Here is a 22,313-nt window from a genome sequence, read left to right as displayed (position 1 = left end):
ATTATTTGTTCCATTTATTTAACCAAAAACTACTTGGTTGTAATAAAACCCTTAAGCAGTTTACAAGCAATATTAAAATTATCATTTAAAACAGTTCAAAACAATTAAGTATTTAAAAATAATTTTTATTAACAATAAAAAAGATAATATCTCATCAATGCCCACATGTCCTGATAAGCTTGCCTAAACAAAAATGATTTAAGCAGGTGCCAAGAAGAGAGACTCCTTGATGTAAATAGATAGGGAGTTCCAAAAATACAGGTGCTGCTGCTCTAAAAGATCAATTTCTCACAACTGTGGGGTATTATCCAGCACCTGTAGCAGTACCAGTTCTGCAGATCGGAGCACTCAAGTGGGCAAACACGGGATAGGGAGATCCAACAAGTACACACAACATTTAGTTGGCCAGTCAAAGCTGTTTCTGGGGTGTGGACAGTGTCACATGCTGCCAGGGACTGGACAGAGGAGGAATGGTGGCGACCGCCTCCTCCCCAGCCTGAACCTTGCAGAGAAGAGGAAGACAGTATAGATTTACAACAGTGGTTTGCGGGAGGTCACAGCTCAGAGGCAGATGAGGGGCAAAGTTGGGAGATAATGGGAGACACGTCATCACTAGAAAGCATTCCTGACCCCCCTTCCCCCAGAACCTGATGAGCATTGGAAGTAGGAGAGCAAAGAGCTCGAAGACAAATGGCCCTAAGCAGCCACCATAAGGTGGGTGGGGCTGTTGACAACTGAGGAGAGAAGGGGGTGTGCCTGGAGATTACTCAGAGCAACGCCATTACTCCAAGAGGCTTCAATAAAAGACATTGGTAAGAACTTGTCTATTCCTGGCAGTCTACATGCTGGCAGCTTCTAGGAGACTTCACCCACAGAGGTGCACTCCATTGTCTCTTGAGACAGATGGATGCCAATGACAAGACAACTCTAGTTACAATCTACATCCACCTTGCAATTTGAGAAATGCTGAATTTTGATGAATTCCCCCCCACCCCCCAAACACCCCAGCTTCAATTTAATAAGCCTTATGGAGACATCTGCACCGCCTTCCCTGCCCACTGGTATGGAGAGACAGCAGGTGACTTGGAAACACACCCGATCTTGATGTGTTTGATCAGACCTACAATGAGGTGCAAATGCAATTTGAAACACAGTGGGCGGAAATGACCTTGCTGCATTTTAAGACGATAATGTGTACACAGCCACAGTTGCAGAGGAATCGAGCGCCCATGGGATGCCACGAACGTGAACAGGAGGAAGACTGGTCCTCATCTCAGTTATGCAGTGCAATGCTTCATGATGAAATCGAAAAGCACCCATACCGACTCGGAATCCTAATATCAGGGACATTTGTCCCCCTGCACCAGTGCTAGGAACCTTATGCCAAAGAATATTTCTATGCCTTATTATACTGAGCAAGTTGCTGGGGAATTGGCATTCATGCAAAGCATCCTTTGAGCTATTATTATGATAATGATAAACCATAAATGGCTTAAGATAATAACCTATTCTTCTCAAGCCCTTTAAGATTCATAACTCCTTTATCTGTATCCACAATTGTTGTTCAACAATTGGATGTTACTGTACGTCTGTAAAATAAGGGAGAAATAAACTGAATTGCAAGGTGCTACTTATGCTGTACATTGAATTTGAGCAAAGTGATGTGGAAATCGCAAAGACAAAGAGGCATTCATATATTGCTGTTTTTTTTACAAATGCAAAATAGTTCTTGAAGTGTAAAGAACAGAGGTCGCCCAAGGAGCAACACGGAGAGTTGCACATACACAACTGAAGCTTCTCCATGCTCCCCCACCTAGGCTCCTGAAAGTCAGGGACCCTCTATAATGCCTGGTTGTGGGAAAAGGAAAATCACTGTCCTCTCTACCTGTAATCAGTCTTTGGACGTCAATATTGTACTCTGAAAGCACCACCAAATTCCAACAGCTAACAAAAGTAATGAAGACCCTTTCCTTTATACAAACCTTACGAGACAGTTTGCAAAAAGTTTGACCTGGATAATCAAAGGTGGCTTTAAAAAAACAACAACCACACAGCTCCTCGAAAAGTGCCTGAACACTCAAATATTGAAGAGGATTTGCGATTTCCCTGAGTCTCCTGTAAACAAACAAGCCCATCAAGAAGAAGAACACAGACACTTCAAGCAGCCTTATACAAATTGGGTACAAGTGTCAATCGCAGGCTAAGCTGGTATCAGGAGAGGACCAGCAGTCTCTCAGCAGCTTGACAGGTCACAACACTGGCAGACTGGGATGCTCTTTGAAAATTCCTAATTAAAAATATGGCATCAACAGCAAGTAAGCCTATTTTGAAAGCACCCTCATTTCTGACAACAAATGTAAAGTCAAAGAGAGAGAAAAAGACTAGAGCCACATACAGCCTGAAGTTCCAGTATTAACGTTAAAACCATCTTTGACCGTGATTCACTATGGATGTAGACCTGCATTGCCCTGTTCTTTGGCATCTTTGTGGTGAATTGTCTCTGAACTTTCCATTGGAAAACAAGAAAGGAAAGTTAATTCTGTGTTATACTGAAAGTGTCGGGATGGATTGCACTGGATTGTATCCCTTGACGAAAGTTCGCCAGGTTTGATTTTAAAGTCATATGTGGCTAACTGTAGACCAGGAGATAAAATCCAACACAGTCCTTCTTGGTACTTCTCACCCTTGTTTCATAGCAAGTTTCTACAATCTTCAGGCGGCGAGAAATTCCTAGAGATAAACGGAACGCAATAGTTCAGGATATGTATGCACAACAGAAAGGTACAAACTGAAAATTTCACCCAGTTAAGACTTAGCACAGGTAAATAATGTAGCAGCAGAATTATGTGATCTTAGAAAAGAGCAATCCCAAGTCACACAACTACTATATTAAATAGCACCAGGGTAATTTATTCTATTTTCTGTGAAGAGGAGGATGAGGGAGACCCACTGCATAGAACTTAGCTCTTCCTGATGTATGTTTTTAATCAAAGAATTAAGATCGTTTGTGTTACCGCCATTTTATCTGGTCTTTTTATTCTCGCCGAGTACCTCTGGACACTACTAACCTACCTCATTTAAAAGTAAAATGAGTTTCACAGGGTAATCCCACAGCAGAATAGCTTATTTATTTATTTTTGTAAATCTAATTGCTATTAATGACAGGCATTTGTAAATTCACTTTTCTGGCAAAATTAGCTGTATGGCACAGGAAATAGCTAGCAAGGGATAAGAGGGCAAAGAAAGAGAGAGCTGGAGGGGGCAGGCTGGGAAAAGCAACAACATGAACATGCATCAAATGAGGTTTGATATTTGAGCCAGAGAGTAATTACATCTGACAACAGTTGGAAAAATGCGGAATAGACTTTATCACATTGGAACTACTCCATATGTGACTTGTGGCTGCAAGCTATACTTGCCTGTTCAATAGTCATGACTTTGCTCAAATACAATTTATTTCAATGGGAACTAAGTGTGCCTAAATGGGTAGCTACCCTGGGGCTGCTTACTGAGGTGGAGCCACCATCTAATCCAAATATCTTCTGGCTCTTGCCACTAAGGAGGTAAGATGGGAGCGCAAGTTCTCCTCCTCCTTCTCCTTGCTCCTATACCAGCTCCAGGCTGGCACAGCAGAAGGGCCTGAACAAGCCCCCTCAACAACAAATGACCCAGCCTAGGATCCAGCAGATCCTTGGATCATCTTGCTCTGTCCCTGAAAAATCCCATTTTGCAACACTGTGCTTGATACAGTGGGAACGCCACTGGCAATAGCTCCATAGCAGCTTCTGCAACAGTGGAGTCACCTGCTAGCGGAGTCTGGTGAAGGGACACCTCTGCCATAAGGCATTGCCCACTCCTTGAGCAATTAGGGAGTTAAGATTGCTCCAGACCAGGCATGGGCAAACTCGGCCCTCCAGATGTTTTGGGACTACAACTCCCATCATCCCTAGCTAACAGGACCAGCGGTCAGGGATGATGGGAACCATAGTTCCAAAACATCTGGAGGACTGAGTTTGCCCATGGCTGCTCCAGACCATTGGTTCTTCTTAAAATAATGGCATGCTTTGATAGTGCATGACACATCATCCTTGCTGAAACCAAGTCAATCTGGATGGGGTCAATGCCAAACGGTAGGCTGTCCAAGAATCCCATGCATGTCGCCTTGAGTTCCATGATGGAATAAAAAGTGCTGTGTGAATGTAAAATAAAAGATGCATTGCTCAGGCGAAGGAACTACTGTTTTATCAGATTTTGTCATGGTCTTAAGATTTTTTTAAACTATTTGTTAACTTTGAGTCATCCCTATCTTTGCAGAGGATGAGCTTTAAAAAATTTTATTCTAAAGAACAGTTCACTTGACCCATCATGGATGGTGCAGGTGACCTAGATAATACAGGTTGAACAATAAAAAAGAAAATAAATTACTTTGAAACATGTACATTAACTTAAAGTCAGGTTGACTATGACACACTGCTCACTACGGTTTACTTAAGTAACTGACCCTTCAGAAAGAAATGTCACAGAAGTGCACATTATTTTATCCTTTGAAGACTCTTAAAATATTAGACTAGCCACATCTAAGTGAGGAAAAATAGTTTTTCAGCAGCCGTCAAACAAAATTATGGTGCACTAGATAAAAACTGTTATTAACAATAGCTGAACCATTTGAAGACTCCACAGACCACTCAAGATAACACAATCCCACCAAAAGTAACAATGATTTCAAGGATAAGAATTCCTTGACATCAGAGACTTCTCAGCGAAGGGGCATGCAGGCTCCAAGTCCAGCGTTCTCTGAGAATCCTTGGACAACATGACATGAAAATCTGCTAGAAGTACCTTTACTTCAGGTTAAGAACTGGGCATGAGAGAATATTAATTGCATTCCTGCATGTATCTTTAGTTTGCTGAACAGCTGCCACGATGGCAAGAACTATACCTTGTACAGTTCATGACATGTTCGTGACACAGGGAAAAAATCCTGATTGCATGAACTGGCCTAAACTAAATTTTAATTAAGATGATCTTCTATTCTCTCTAATTATTTCATGCAAGCTTCGGGGAACGCTGTAACATTAAACAACCAGCAGTCATATTGAGTGATGGCAAGAGGGAGATCATTAATATATCATGAAACCACCAGTGGCTTGGCAGAGAAGATGGATCATCGTAGTTAAGGATCTTACGTAACCTTTTCCTGTCTGAGATACGCTGAAGCTTTGAAATAGTTTCAACATCTACTTCAGAGGAAACCTGCATGAGGAAGGTTGTTAATTAAAACCCTCTAGTTAAAAGTGCCACGCTGCATATAGATGATCAAGCAAAAAAAATTGGTCCAAAGACTCTCTTCAGATCAAAACTGGTAATAGTTTTGCCTCTGAAGCCTGACTGTGCAGTTGCCACTTGAATGGACAGACTGGAGGCTGGATAAACAGCCACTCTGCTATAAAGTGCATCTTCCGCAAACTGCCTGTTCTATCATGTGTGTTATGGGAAGGAAACCTGGACAAACAAAAGCAGCTGGCTTTCTGTGGAGTTTAGTATCTCAAGCTTCATTCTCGACTGGAAAGCCAAAATGCCCCCAAAAGTGTCAAGTTGTGGGTGAACATATCAGACGACACAGCGATTCTTCAAACAGCTCTTGTTTATTCACAGGCCAGAACAGAACTGAACTGAAGGGTTCAGCCAGCCTGCTTATATAGAGCTCCACTAGAACGCAACAGTAACCATTTTCTGTAACTATCCAATCACTGAACGTCACTTTCAATCCCTTATTTGCATATGTGGACCTGAGTGAAAACTATCTACAGTATCCCCCTGCTGGCCCAGGGTGAGAACTTTAGTACATAACACCCCTCCCCACCGAGATAAGGCGTTAGTTACAATTGTCATGGTTTCCTTATATACAGCACTACATGTAATGGTTCAATTAGGCACAAAAGCATATCGGTTACATTTCACCTACTTCCATTAGACTGACAGTATTTGCATATGTGGACCTGAGTGAAAACTATCTACAGTATCCCCCCTGCTGGCCCAGGGTGAGAACTTCAGTACATAACAAAAAGCTTCCCCTGCTACTTTTATAACATCCTAGAATCTCTGCATCACTCAAGCTTCTCTGAATATCAAGGGCCATAAGTTACGCACTGAACTCTTACTCATTGCTGGCTCCTTCCTGACCATACATACTTTTTTTTTTTTACTGCAAAATATATTTGCTAAGTGAAATGTGCACAGTACCAAACTCTAGAGAGACATTTTATATAGGACTTACATAATCACTAGAGCAATGTTTCTCCATCATGGGCGGGGAGGGGTGTATGCAGTTCTCGGGTCTGTGTGTGTCAGCTTCCCAAATAATATGTACACTATATATACCCGTGAAAATCTACGAAAGCAAATATATATATATGTATGTATATGTTAGAATATTAAAATATAAAAGTATGACGTATTATGTTGGGAACACGAGAAACGTATATGATCTTCATGTCATCACAGGTGCACAGAAGTTCAGCATTATAATATGAGGGGCATTGCGTACCATATGCGCAGCAGTTCATCAAACACAATGCAGTTAATCAATTGCTTATTTATTTGGGCTGTTCATTTCCAGTAATTCTGAGAACTTCAAACATCACATGTTACTGCTATTACATATCCAATAGTGCTCAGTTGAGCACAGGGGATTTTTAGTGTGCAGTTGGATGCAAAATGTTCATTTGGGGGGACGACACTGTGCATTTGGTGGGGCGGAATTGGAAGAAAACTGGACACACTAGGGGTTTGTCTTTATTAACCACTTAAATGACAATGTCAGGCACTACGTAAGCAAATTAGATGAACTCAGTTGCCATTATGAAACTGCCCAAACAACATTAAAACACCTTGTTCTTTTTGGCCAGAACTTCCTTCATCTTTGGGCAAGTAACACTTTGTTACATCCTCCTAAACACCTTTAAAATACTCCTGGTTTTGCTCCTTAGGTCTCTCTCACTATTCAGCCGCAACCATTGCCTAGACAAAAGAACTGGTTTGGCAAGCTTGCTCTCATACTTTCTACCACAACAGATATAGGAACCCCAAAACTGGAAGGGGCTCAGGGCATCATGGAGTCTGACCTTCCCCAAAACCCACAACATGAATGCTCATTGCTCACTGTAGCATCAACCACTGAAATGTAGGTGTGAACAAACCACCACAGGTTAAATGCTATAGATGATGAAAAGAAAAAAGTATACGCTAGTCAATTTTTATTTTTATTTTACTTATCTGCAAGGTTATGAAAAATGGCACCCTACTGCCATCAAAATTCCTTTCAGTAGAAAGTTGAAAAAGAACTTTTTGTCCAGCCATACCTATTAAGCAAATGATTATAATCCATGTCAGAGGGTGGGTTATGTTCAGTTCTTTTTCTGGGTAGGAAAGGGGGAGCTGCATAATTGCAAATTTCAGCCATTTATCACCTCTCAAGACCCTACTACTAATTTAGGCAGGTGGTATCCTGTAAAAATGTAAAGTAAGCCATTACAGTTGAACACCATCTAGAGAACTGCTGTTTGTTAATTAGGTGGCACTTTTAATCAGTGCCCTAAGCTAATACTTACCATACCTAGGCTTGCCATAGCACTTTGTCTTCGAAACACTTAACAAAATGTTATCACTGCTCCTCTACATACAGGGTAGCTGCTAAACAGTTATACACCAGAGGTGTCGAAGTTAGGTCAGGTAAGTAGGTCAGGGTCTTCTGATAGATGCCTGGATGATTTGCAATAGATCAACAAAAGTTTCTGGCTGCTAATTGTTTAGCAACAACATGCCGACTTTCTCCTACCTAAGGCTGCTGAAATGAAGAAATCTAAAAGGGATGGACTTTTATGTGAAATGATTGTGAGCTCAGTTCAGTTCTGGTCTAGAAAACAAATTTCCAGCCTCAGAATGTGCTCAGAGGCATCCTGTGTCAGGAACGTGCCCCCCCCCCCCAGCACAGGATAGGAGTCAGACTCAAAAAATGAGCTAAGTGAATGAGGGACTGACTCTGCAAATGATAGCTGGCTGACAGAGTCAAGAAAGGGCAGCTCAACCCCCTTCCCGGGGAAGACTCTGTTAGCTCTCAGGAAGAGTAAGAGTTGGGAGACAGCCAGAGCATTGCTAGGCAATCAGCAGATAAGCAGAGGTCTGAGACTGTGTCAAGTAGAAGTGGGGAGGGTGGAGGCCAGCCTCTCAGTCCCCGTTCTAGGAGACTGGATAAGATCAGAGGGCAATGGAAGGGCAAGAGGGGAAAGGCGGGAGTTTGGCGTCCTTCCTACTGTGGGAGGGACGAAGATTCAGACTGACCAACTATCATCAGTGCGAGCAGGTGAGAAGCCGTGCTCTGGATGTGTTTTTCTATAAATAAACGTACATAAAACTGCCAGAGAGTCCTTAATTCTTATTGGGGCTTGCTTGTCTGCCAGAGATCATTACAGCCTGTTCTTTAATTATAACCAGCAGTGGTCAGTCTGGTGGAGCAGAACAATCATAGAAGGAGAATCAGTAACACTGTTTTGCATTGGCCAGAAAACTAATGACTGCTGTGAGATTGCATACACCCCCAGGCCAGCCTCCTAGGAAGAATATCACAAAAATGGCAAAGTCTAACAGCAAAGAAAAAGAAAAAGAAATGTTTGAAGGAAGAACAGGAGGAAACAACAACAACCACCGTACCTTAAGAGAGGCTTTGTTGCCCCTTATCTTTGAATATAAATTTGGAATTGCAGACTGGGAGAGAATGTCCAAATAGGCAAGGTATTGCTGAGGAGACTTGGCAAAGTTCACATCCTTTTCCAGACCTAAATTCCTGTTGCTTTCAGCTTTCTGCTTTGTGGACCTGCAAGTTGAAATAAAGTTAAACAACGTTACATTATAAAACATGCAATGGACTCAGAAATTAACCAACACCTTTGAATATTAAGTATATAGTCCCCAGCAACATATAACTAATACTTTTGAGAGGTGAAATACACTAGAATATTTTGAAATATCAATGTTTCAGTAAAAAGACACAAGCTCAATAAGATATATTCAGAAATGGTTGATAAGAATGGGTTGGATCAAATAGGGTCCCTCTGCTGACAGAAAGCTCTTTGATCCAACAGAGATTTCCATGAACTGAAAGGAGAGCGTGATTTCCACAGATTCCTTTTTACTCCTCCAATCTGTTGCACCTCCCTCCATGCTGTTACAAGGGGTCCCCAACCCCCTTGAACAGATCTGGGAGGGGCACAGGGGCAGCCAAAGGAAAGTGGAATCAACAAAAACTCCCTCTCTGCCTGTTCGCTAACAGAAGCTTCCACTGGGTCAAAGGGCTGTGGAAGAACAAAACAAGCCCGTTGTTTTTATTTTTACTTAGTATTGGCATGGATGCCTGGGATGGAGGGATGGTTAACACTGTCCTTCAAAGATTAAAAACAAAGTCCCTCAACTATCTGGAGCATTCCAAAATTCCTGGTGGGAATTTGGCCTGGCCACCAAATTCTGCACCAGTTGAAGTTTCCAAACCATCTCCAGAGGCAACCCCACATATAATGCATTGCAGTAATCTAACCTAGAGGTTACCAGATCATAGACGACAGATAAAGTTAAAATGTGTACATTTATCCTGATCAAGTGTCACTTCCATTCAATCTTCTGTTGATCCCAATATGATTACATCTCTTTTGCCCCATGATTGACAGGTTTCCCTTAATCAGCAACTAACTGAACAAGAGGGTCTTGACTTTCCAGAAAGAATTAAGAACAGGTTGAGCTAGAAGTGTTTCCATCACTTTTAATAGTAAGGCTTTGGGCCAAGTATAGGTTCTCTTTGGTCATAATAACCATTAACTTACCTTGTACAATGAAGGGAATAGGGGTGGGGAATAAAAGGTCTTGCCTGTTTATAGATGCTGCCAAATAAAATCATATTTTGAAGGAATGTGCCATTCATGTGACTGTGATGTCATAAGTTTAATAAATAACCCTGAATTGGAGGTGAAATCAAAAGGAACAACATCACAGGCACCTGACTATTACATGTCAGTTTCTCTGAGATAGCAATGAACATACTGTATTTTTCGTCTTATACATGGGGGTGTCTTATTGACGCAAAAAATTTCTTGAACCAGCTGCTTACGTATAGCATGAAGCTTCTTTCCAGACCTGAGCAATCACTAATGGAGCAGCTACTAGATCTACAATTAACTGTTTACATACAAGATCTGCGCTACCATTATCAATAGCAGACAAAATACATAGTGAAGGATCCAGGATCACATTTTCACCTGTAAGTGTACAGATTTCTGTATTCACTTGTTTCCAAAATTCATGAACTTTGGTGCAACTCCACCACATGTGCCAATAAGATCTCTGCTTCCCACTGCCCCGCCAGTACAGGGGAGATCCTGAACTTGTAATGTGAGCCAAACATACCAGTTTTTTAAATAAATAAATAAATAAGATTTTCATCTCCCATAATCGAGAACATAAAACATTATGATACATAAAATGCCTGGGTATTTACCTCTGTGCATCAGGCTCTTCTGATGAGAATGCCTCAGGGTGCCAATCATGAATCTTATGGAGATATGAGAGTTCACGGGCAATAACATGCTGTGTATAATCATCTTGCCAGGTAAAACCTGGAAAACAGTTGTGCAAAATACAGTTTTAGAAACTCAGTACTTTGACAGAGCAAAAACAAAACAAAACGGGACATCTCAATCTTGTGTTACAAAAGCAATTATAATGAACAGAAATTTCAACTTCTGCAAGATTTTTAACAAACTTTCTACTTGTTACAGCTGCAGATTTCCTTCCCCTGCAAAAATCACTGTGGTAATCAGACCTTTCTTGTGAAATACTGAAGCCTTTTAAGAAGATGGTGGGTGTTGCGATGAGATTTAAAAGGGAGATTAGTCTTAGAATTTTAGTGTTTCTTAGTCACTATGGACCTATAAACCAGCTTTACTGTAATAAACAGTATTTACTGCTTTGTTACAAAGAAGAGGTGTTTGACAATAAGTGAGTCAAAAATACAAGTCATGCCAAGTTTCAAAACTAAATTGTAGCAATATAATGGAAAGTGGCTTTTCAAGGAGGACTACTATCTCAACAAGCTCACAATACTGTATATTTTCCATAAACCTTTTCTGTGACCTGCTCAGGAAAAGGTAGGCACACCCAGGTATGAATAACACTGATCTAGTGCTAACTGTTCTAATGGACAGTGGAATATTATATATGAAGACCAATTCATATTTTATTTACACTCAACTGTTGCAACAGAGACCTTTAAACAAGGGCAAGGTGTCACTGTAAAAGCAAATTCCATGCAATTATGCATTAATTACATGCACTACTGATCACACAATAATTATACAACTCCAAGAATAATTGTTAGATTTGTAAATGTTATGATTAACACTTTTAATTTATGTAGGCTTACCACCTGGAGTTACAGTATATGTAATTATTCAGTATCTGAGCCCGGTTCTGGCCGGGGAGGATGGGGTATAAATTATTATTATTATTATTATTATTATTATTATTATTATTATTATTATTAACAATGTATCGCTTCCTGGTAATTATTGACATTCAGCTTCCCCAACCTAAGTCCGCTTACTGAAATACTATCCACTAATACAGATATTGTTGAGTTGAGAACACATCTATGATAACAATTATTACTATATTAAAACTGCCACCAATCACGTTTAATTGAACTTCAGGTGCATCTCAAATCACTTGGAAATGCATCCTATTCATTGGAACATATTTCTATTTGATCAAAAGGCAATTCTACATGTGCTAGACCAGGGGTCATCAATCTTTTTCAGCCGTGAGCCAGTCCACCACCCTCAGACGTGGTGGGCTGGACTATATTGGGGGGGGATGAACGAATTCCTGTGCCCCACAAATAACTCAGAGATGCATTTTAAATAAAAGCACACATTCTACTCATGTAAAAACACCAGGCAAGCCCCACAAATAACATAGAGATGCATCGTAAATAAAAGGACACATTCTACTCATGTAAAAACACGCTGATTCCCGGACCATCCAATGGCCAGAGTGAGAAGGCAATTGGGCCGCATCCCGCCCCAGGGCCTTAGGTTGCCTACCCCTGTGCTAGACCATCACTAGACAGTTTCATAGCATAAGGAGCATGTGCAGAATTCAGGCAATACACAAGCATTAAAATCAATGGAGGTCTATTTTAGGGGCATGAGTTTGTTCTAAAACCATAATGAATGCATCCAAATTCATTCAACATCAAAATTATTATTATTATTATTCCCTGCCCATCTGGCTGGGTTTCCCCAGCCACTCTGGGCAGTTTACAGCACATAATTGTAAAACATTAGACATTAAAAATTTCCTGATACAGGGATGCCTTCAGATGTCTTCTAAAAGTCAGATGGTTGTTTATTTCCTTGACATCTGATGTTAGGGCATTCCATGTTCATATTCAAAATGAATACGAAAAATAAATTTTCATTTCCAAATTAGTTTTACATTGGAACCATTGCCTCGGATTTTGGGTCAGTGAGTCTAGGAGTCTAGGATTTTGGGTCAGTGAGTCTAGGAGTCTTTGTCCAATGGAAAATCTGATATTCTGGAGAAAGGAGGTGGTAGAATTCCTGATATTTCAATGCCACGAGATGGAAAACACCAAATGTACAAGAAGAGGAAGGGTACCAAAAGACAGGCTGGGTCTCCATTAAAATAAAAAGGAAGAAGAAAAAGAAAGATAAAATGAAAGTGAGTACAATTAAAATGAAGGAAACATAATGTGATTATGTTTTAAAACATAAACTGAAATGAATGTGGTTTTTAAAGAAAGCAAATTGAAAAATTAGACATCCTTAATTTATTTTCTAGAAAATGTGTTTCAGATTAAAGTGTTAATCCATAACTCATTTTAAAATGCTATGTTTGGGGATAAGTCACTGTGAGCATATTGGAATGGCTTTTGGAGCTACAGTATCTTTAACACTGTATCTCCAGGATTAATATTTAATACTTGAAAATGCTATAATATTTTTTTCTTCAGGTTTTTTTTATCCTGCTCTTCCTTTGAAGAGGGTGAGTTTTGTGCATATTTGTTAATATTTTAACAGTTCTAAGAGGCAGGTTAGGCAGGGAGACGTGCCTCATCCATAGCTTTCTGGTTAAAACAAAGATCTGGTGCAGACCTTCCTAACAATCCGTCACTATGCCAGACTGGCTGGCCTCTTGCATTAAGCTGCTGACCCAATCCAAAACATCTACAGGAGTCAAAAATCTACATAAAAGTATTTCAAGAACAGGCTTGGGAAAGCAGCTTTTTAAAAGTGCACATCTGTATTGCAGCTGTCGGTTCAGGAAAAAAAATAGAATGTATTTTTGCTTCTGCAAGTCTTTCCAGCTGGATGTAAAGCTGTTCATGTCAAAACTTTTGGGCTAGTTTAAAAACTATTTTTAGCTGCTTTTATGATAACGTTTGCAATTCGCCTCGTAACATGTGCAAAAGGTGATTCATAAATTAACAAGTGGTAATAATGTTAATTGCCACACATCAGGTTTATTACTTTTAAAAGGATTACTTTTACACTGATTTATAAACTTGCTTCTAAATGCACTGGTTCTTTATAGCCTACTATTCAACACGTTCCATGGAAAAAGTTTCACTGAAAATATAACTAGTATTGCCTAAAACAATCAGCTGCATTTTTGGAAAGGGGGGGAAATCTCACCCACACGGTCTGCAATAAAACAGCTCACACAACAGCACTAATACCAAGCTGACAATTGTAATCAAAATTAAGACTGAGCAACAGCAAATGACGCTACTAGGCAATTTCCTGTCCCTTTTGTCTGTGCCTGCCACACCTACAGGCTTGCTCCTGGCCCACAACTCAATTATAACAATTTAACACCGATGGCTGAGCAGGATCACAGTCGTTCCGTTGTACACATATTATTTCCATGTCACTAATGTGGAACTGTATGGTGGGACACACAACTACCAATTATCTATCCCTGCTGGAGCTCTGCCTACATTGTACATATTTCCAACTGGGAATTCCCACAGATGGGCAATGCAGAACCACATTCTTCCATTGAGGGATCTAGTTAAGACAATGGACCCGGCAAGTTATTGCTTGAAGGCAACAAAAAATATAAACTGAAATGCTGCATGATTTAAGTAGCGATGCTCGGGGAAGGAAGACTAGTTTGAGAAAGAGAATGGATTTTGTAAAATTGTTTTTGAGAAGCATGTGCGTGCATGTGTGCACGCACGCGCGCACACACGCACACACGCACACACAGAAATTAAGTATTAATTCTGCAAGCAGCTTGGCATGCCCAGGAACTACGCATAATTTTTCTCTCTCCCCCTCTCCCTCCAAATCCAAGCCTGAAGCAAACACAAAGAGAGAAAATTGTATTACTGTAGTCCAACATTTCTCCCTGTACAGTAGTACCTCTGTTTACGAAGGCTTCTGGTTATGAACACTTCAGGTTACGAGCTCCGCTAACCCGGAAGTAACTTCTCCTGGTTGCGAATTTTGCCCCAAGTAAAACTAACCCTAGTTGTTCCAGAACTGAAATTGGGCGAAGGAAGCAGGAGCAGCCTACCATTAGGCAAAGTGAGTCAGCTGCTTCAGGCAGCAGATACTGGGGAGTGGGCTAGGATAGAGGTGCTGAGCCTAGGACTTGCCGATCAGAAGGTCGGTGGTTCGAATCCCTGAGACGGGGTGAGCTCCCGTTGCTCGGTCCCTGCTCCTGCCAACCTAGCAGTTTGAAAGAATGTCAAAGTGCAAGTAGATAAATAGGTACCACTCCGGTGGGAAGGTAAACGGCGTTTCCGTGAGCTGCTCTGGTTCGCCAGAAGTGGCTTAGTCATGCTGGCCACATGACCCGGAAGCTGTACGCCGGCTCCCTCGGCCAATAAAGCGAGATGAGCGCCGCAACCCCAGAGTGGGTCATGACTGGACCTAATGGTCAGGGGTCCCTTTACCCAGGTACAGTGGAAGATACTCTCCAATTAACTGAGTTGAAGTAAGATTCAACTACCAGTTGAGTTAAGATCCAGAAATAGAAATCTGAGGCGGAGCACACAATCTGGTTTGCCTCAGATAGCAAGACATATTGGGCTAGCCCTGGAGAGGCTTTGTTTACTCCTCTCTGGTAGGTCTGCTGCTGCAATGTGATGAGCCATAGAGGAAGTATCAGTCTCCAGCCTACAGCATTAGTCTTTTATTTGCACTTTTATTTGAAGAGGTCCTGATTAGTGACCTGCAAGGACAGTGGAACACGGCAGACTTACCAAGTTCCTAAAAGAGCTTACTGTTTGAGAACCTTACCCATAAAAAGCAATTTTCGTACAAAATTATTGCTGCTATTATTATTTCATTTATATACTGCCCATATGCCAAAATTGCTCCGAAGCAGTTTACAACTATAAAATCAATGCATAATTAAAACACATGCAGTAACAAATCCATTGGGGCATTACAATAATTAAGCAGTTCATTTATTTCAAACATGTATGAAATAAGTGGGGTTATGAATAAAATGGCATGAATAAAATGGAAAACTGCTGTGTGCATTGTTTGAGCCCACGTATCCCATAACCCAAAATCCACAGTAAAAAATGAACACAAATGTGTATTGCCATTTACCAGTGCACTGCTGTGTCTTCCGCTTCTGAAACAAAATATTACACGTTCCTTTTTACTACATGGCTCCCTTTTTCAAGCTGTGCCCTAAGATTAGTTTCAGCATACAGAACGATGATATGTTCCATTTTCCTATGCCCTCCTGCTTCTTTAGCCTACTATTTTATTTCAGTGAGGAAACTCTTCAGTGTGATTCTTGGATATTTGCAGCCCCTGTGTCATGTGTGCTGCAAATTGCTAATGCCTCTGTTAGCTGTCAGAATGTCTGCGGAATTGTATGTGATTGGCTTTCTTCTCTTGTTTTCACAACTAACAGGTCAACATATAGATGTGACTTTCCGCAGGCTGCCTTCCCAGACTCCCTAGAGAAGGAGCATTCGCTCTCCTTCCCATTCCCCATTTTCAGAGCTTAAGAACAACAAATCAAATGAGGTTCACATGTTTTAATAGACGACTTGCTCAAAAAAGAAAAGAAAGCATCTCTTTTCTATGTTAGATATTTATCTATGCACCAAAGATAAGGCCTTTCTTGTGGCTGATTTTAGCACCTACCAAAACAAACTAAATTCTCATTGTTTCTAATATTTCCCGGCAGCAATACTTTCATTTTAACCCTCAACACAAGCTGAGGGCTACAATAGTAATTATGGGGGAGCTACCCATCCTCCATCATAGAGGGCAACTGCTCAGATAAACAGGAATGCTATTTACACAGGATTACATGGGAAGAGGATTAGCATGCGGGACACAAAGTCAATCTTGATAACAAGATGTTTTGAATAACCAAGCTGCAGATAATAGGGAATTCTACCGTCTACTGTTAATAGTTCCTTCCAGTTTCCATCAGGCTGCTTTATTTAAGCTCTCCTGTCACTTCGGCATAATATCTGCCAGCTTTATGCGATACGTAATAGAGAAGGCTTCTGCGCAATTTGTCGGCAGTCTTGAGTTACCACTCAGCATAAAATTATCCTAATTCGAAATACTGACCTTTGCATAGCATGTCTTTGCATTCATTTGGGAAAGCGAGGGGAAAGTGTGTGCCCTGCTTGAGCCCACTTATTTCGTTGATGGGTGAGCAGCTTTGTGCTCACCCTAGGGGGAAAAAAAGCATTTGCACCCTTTGAATAGTAAAACTGGACCATGTGCAATGTATTGATGGGGGCTCTGCAGGAGGCTCTCCAAGTCTTTGATGTAATGCCTGAAAGCCAAAATGCCAACCTCAGGACGTGCCAGAGTTGTAGACAGCAGCAGTCAGAGGTGTCAGCAAGTAGGGAGCCCAGCTTATGCTCAGGAATGAGAGCTAGGAAGTGTGCATTATTGCTCAGGCAAACAGAAAACCGCCTTGGATAACCCAGTGGCCAGTGGAGCCAAGTGGGGCCAATCTAGGCTTGGAGCATCTTCACTGCCCAGGATGCTTTTCCAAGCCACAGTTCTGGAGCCTCCTTACATGGCCATTGGCACACACAGGTGAGGAATCCTGGTTTTCCTGCCTTTCTTACAGTTTGCTACTCTGTCCCAGCTCCCGAGCCCAAAATATTCCCGAGGGTGTGAGACAGGGCAAAAGCCAACACAGGGATCCAGCAAAGACTGGTGAGCTACCCATTTAGCAGGAAATGACTTGCAGAATATAATTTCCTTCCAGGGAATGGGTCATATGGCTTGGGTCCTGCCTGTGATTCCCCAGCAGAAAAGATGTTGTGTGCAGTTTCCAGCTGCGCAGGCAACCTAGCGGTTCTGTTAGAACCCTTCACCAGCTGCTACCTTGTTCCTCTTCCCCAAGGTAAGTGGGAGTAGCAGCTGGCAGAGGACTGGGGTGGGACGCAGAATCAAAGCAGGAATCTCTGAAGGTGGGCTGTGCCCACCTCAGTTCAGCTCACAGTTGGATGCTTGCATTAGGCACAATGCACACTGCTTTTTTTTATTTCTGAAGAATTCCTGATGCCTTGTGCCAATCATGTGGCCTTGTTTAATGCCCCCCCCCCTTTTTCTTTAAATTCTGTGCAACTGATTATATGGCAAGTAAGGCACAACCTGTCCCTTTTGGCCCGCTCTGAAAATGTTGATTTATTGAGTTATACTAACACTTTGTCAAGAGAGTTCTCCATCTGGTCCCTAGGTAGACACTTAATTTCTGGCTTCTATATTGGTTTTCATTCAACTATCTCCCGCGTTTTCCATTGAGTTTCATTAATAAAATGGAACAGTCTGTAGGTGTTTGAACGGGTTCTTTATCATTTTCATCTAACATCACCAGCAGCCTGAAGATTATTTCAGGACGTTAACTCCCCACTGCACACCGTCAGCTGTGCATCAAGCTGACCTGAGCTGCGGCACAAAGTTGTGGCAGATGGGAGATGTAGTCCAGGTTGGGAAAAGTTGCGCAAAGTGTTCCTGTATTACTAAAAACAAATGGGAAATAAGTATTCTTAAATCTCTATGTGGGACAAGAAGCTACAGTTAGAACTGGATATGGAACAACTGATTGGTTCAAAATTGGGAAAGGAGTACGACAAGGCTGTATATTGCCTCCCTGCTTATTTAACTTATATGCAGAATTCATCAAGATTGCCAGAAGAAATATCAACAACCTCAGATATGCCGATGACACAACCTGGATGGCAGAAAGTGAGGATGAATTACAGAACCTTCTAATGAGGGTGAAAGAGGAGAGCACAAAATACAGAAGGAAGCTCAACATCAAGAAAACAAAGATCATGGCCACTGGGCCCATCATCTCCTAGCAAATAGAAGGGGAAGAAATGGAAGCAGTGAGAGATTTTACTTTCTTGGGCTCCATGATCACTGCAGATGGTGACAGCAGTCACGTAATTAAAATAAAAGCAATGACAAACCTAGACAGCATCTTAAAAAGCAGAGACATCACCTCGCCAACAAAGGTCTGTATAGTTAAAGCTACGGTTTTCCCAGTAGTGATGTATGGAAGTGAGAGTTGGACCATAAAGAAGGCTGATCGCCAAAGAATTGATGCTTTTGAATTATGCTGCTGGAGGAGACTCTTGGGAGTCCCATGGACTGCAAGAAGATCAAACCTATCCATTCTTAAGGAAATCAGCCCTGAGTGCTCACTGGAAGGGCAGATTGTGAAGCTGATGCTCCAATACTTTGGCCATCTCATGAGAAGAGAAGTCTCCCTGGAAAAGACCCTGATGTTGGGAAAGATGGAGGGCACAAGGAGAAGGGGACGACAGAGGACGAGATGGTTGAACAGTGTTATCGAAGCTACCAGCATGAGTTTGACCAAACTGCGGGAGGCAGTGGAAGACAGGAGTATCTGGCATGCTCTGGTCCATGGGGTCACGGAGAGTCGGACACGACTAAACGACTAAACAACAACAACAACAACTTCATTTGAGTAAATACAGACCTTTTTAGAAATGAGAGGTGTGAGCAATGTATTCTAAGTGGAGGAACCAGTTAGTCACCAGGCCAAAGAACTGGGCTCAGCAGAAGTCCTTCCAGAATCCAGAAGAATTTTCTAGACCAGCATCAGCCAATGCTGATTTTGGTCAGCATTTTGTTGGACCACAACTCCATCAGCCCTAGCCAGCATGAGCAATTTGCAGGGATGATGGAAGCTGCAGTCCATTTGGAGCTTCCTCACCCTGGTTTCAAGAAATAAATGCAAGTGACAGAAAGGGTACAACAACTGCTGACCAGCCTATGGCAGCCTTTTCCTACATCATAAAATAGGACAGCTGGAAACATGGAGATAAGGTTTATAACTAAGTATAAGTGCAACCGATATGCATGAGTCTTGAAAGAGTAGAAGTTGGAGCTACTGCATTCGAGGACTAGAGCATGTGCCTGACTTGTGGTAGAGAGAGGTTTCCTTGAGCAAGATGTCCATTTATACCAGCTCCCAAATTGCTCCTCAGCCAGGTTTGTTGAGCCTGCTTCAAATCTCTCAGTGCACTGGTAAAAAATAGCAGGTTCAGGTGCCATGAAATCACAAACCTGAAGCTGAATCTTGAGCCATTATGACATTGCAGTACATAATATAATAATGGCCACCACAGAATAAGATCCTTTTATATATTGGCTCGGTACATAGTCCTAATTTTTATTTTCTCCAAAACTCCATTTCATAGTCTTCATATTTCCACCACCATGAATTTGCTTTAGAATGACCAAGAAACAACAACTTTACAAACACAGCAGATGTATACAAAAAAGTGCAGGTGTAATTCAATCTCCATGCCCCCTTCTGTGTTCTGAGGCTGCCAGCAATGAAGCCAATTAGCACCAGTTGGAGAGGCAGCCTTTGAAGTGGGCACCAGTCTACCAAAAGGACTGGGGACATTGGCTCATATCAAACATTTTATTAAAATAAGATGGAAATTTGGCACGAGCCCTAAACCTATCAGGCACGTTCAGATACAGCTGAGAAACAATGCCAGGCATTTTCAGGAGCAGCAAGCGTAAACTTGACAAAATATACTAAGTCTTATTGCCTGGTGCCCTCATTATATAATCTTTATTTCATTTATTATTTGTTATTATTTATTAACTTTGTATATCGCCTTTTATCTGCAGATTTCAGGGCAGTGCACATAAAATTGCAATATAAAAGCACGAGATACATGATAAAGACAAGGGGAAAGAAACAGTAACACACACACACACAACACATTAAAAAGGGGTATAAGATGTTAATCAGCCATGGCCTGGCTGAAGAAGTACATTTTGCCTGAGGCCTAAAGGTGTATAACGAAGGCGCCAGCCAAACCTCCCTGGGGATATCTTTTGGTGCTAGGTAAAAACTGTCCTCTATAACCAGGTCTTTGGCCCTTAACTATCAGTGTCCTATTTGAAGTGGACAGGATGTTTTTAATGTATTTATTTTACCTCTTGGTTTTCATGTCTCTCTGTGTGTCGTGGGGTTGACTGTTGGTTGGCTGGCTGTAAACTGGGCCAGATAAGGCAAGGAACAAATTCAATAAATAAAAAGGTAAAATAAAAAGTACCTCCCTTGTTTGCTCCTTTGAAGAAACATGGACAGAGGGAAACAGGGATATACAGTGGTACCTCGGGTTACAAACACCTCGGGTTACAAACACTTTGTGTTACAGACTCTGCTCACCTCGGAAGTAGTACCTCGGGTTAAGAACTTTACCTCAGGATGAGAACAGAAATTGTGCGGCAGTGGCATGGAGACAATGGGAGGCCCCATTAGCTAAAGTAGTACCTAAGATTAAGAATGGTTTCAGGTTAAGAACGGACCTCCGTAACGAATTAAGTTCATAACCAGAGGTACAGCTGAAGTCCCTGAAGCCTCTGGTGCTGTTTATGGGGCTAACCATCCCTTGACCTAGGAAGGAAGGTGGGAGTTTGTGGGCAGAGACAAGGTAGCTGATCCTTTGGGGATAATAGTCAGTTGAAATACATTACTGAAAATTAGTTGTTGACTAGAGAAACAGGAAATAGTTGATTGCCCAAGCCAATTCCTATGCACCAGGAGATCTGGGGAAGGTGTGCTCTATTGATAAAAAGTAATATTATCTTAGAACACAGTGGGGGGTGGAGGTGGCAAGAAGCCTCCTGTTGTATTGGCAGATCTATATACACGTGCTAGCCCAGGGCACTGACACACTGCAAACGAATGGGTAGCAGAAAAAATGCCTTCTGAGTTTCTGCTTGCACAAATGCTGCCTGAGAAAATAGACTGTGTTAACGAATATGCTTTTTAGGGGCATATTTACTTGTCATGGGGTGACAGTAAGTGTCATGTTTTGCCAGTACTGATGGGATTTTTTAAACTAACTTACATCCATGTAAATGCTATAAGCAGCCCATTTATTATGCATGCCAATTATCAAAATAGGTTAAGCTTGAATCTTAGGAGTGACAAAAATGTCTTCGGATTGGGGGGGGAGGAGGCTGTGTTTTTGGCACTCCTGTGTTGTGGTTTTGCTGCTTTATAATTGCTTTGCTCTGATGCTGATTGATTTACAGCACTTTATGGTGCTCTATTGCAGTGTTTCCCAACCTTGTGCCTCCAGCTGTTTTTGGACTACAATTCCCATCATCCCTGACCACTGGTCTTGCTAGTCAGGGATGATGGGAGTTGTAGTTCAAAAACAGCTGGAGGCACAAGGTTGGGAAACACTGCTCTATTGTATATTTTGTCTTAATATGTTGTTCAGCACTTTGGAGGTCTATGAGACAAAAATTGGCATATACGGTAGGAGGAATAATAACAACAGAGACAACAGTATACAGAATTGTCACAGTCATGGGTAGCGTTCAAATCTTTCAACAGAATCAAAGTCCTTGAAACCATTTCTACCACCCCACCCCCCCACAAAGTCATCTATACAGTGGTACCTCAGGTTACAGACACCTTGGGTTATAGACACTTCAGGTTACAGACTCCGCTAACCCGGAAGTAGCATCTCGAGTTGTTAACTTTACCTCAGGATGAGAATGGAAATCATGCGACAGCGGCAGTGGGAGGCCCCATTAGCTAAAGTGGTACCTCAGGTTAAGAACAGTTTCAGGTTAAGAACAAACTTCTGGAATGAATTAAGTTCCCGAGTTATCCCGAGTTACCACTTGTAAACTCCTGAACTCCTGACACGGCACCAGCAGAACAGAAACTAG

The 22,313-nt window shown here is 41.6% G+C and overlaps 1 protein-coding gene across 1 annotated transcript in view; it reads right to left on the bottom strand.

The window, feature by feature from the left end:
* The window catches only part of PTPRN2 (protein tyrosine phosphatase receptor type N2), a 604,238-nt gene that overhangs the window by 428,466 nt on the left and 153,459 nt on the right, over nt 1-22,313 (bottom strand). Inside the window, exons 4-5 of the mRNA XM_081882780.1 lie at nt 10,544-10,661; nt 8,710-8,872 (exon numbers count right to left, since the gene is read on the bottom strand). Of these exons, the coding sequence (XP_081738906.1) occupies nt 8,710-8,872; nt 10,544-10,661 (281 nt within the window). The remainder of the gene's footprint in view (nt 1-8,709; nt 8,873-10,543; nt 10,662-22,313) is intronic.

Source organism: Podarcis melisellensis (genome assembly GCF_964234715.1).
Source record: "Podarcis melisellensis genome assembly, chromosome: 12".
Classification (NCBI taxonomy): domain Eukaryota; kingdom Metazoa; phylum Chordata; class Lepidosauria; order Squamata; family Lacertidae; genus Podarcis; species Podarcis melisellensis.
The sequence above is the reverse complement of the archived record's forward strand: the minus strand, read 5'-3'. Positions and strand labels throughout refer to the sequence as shown.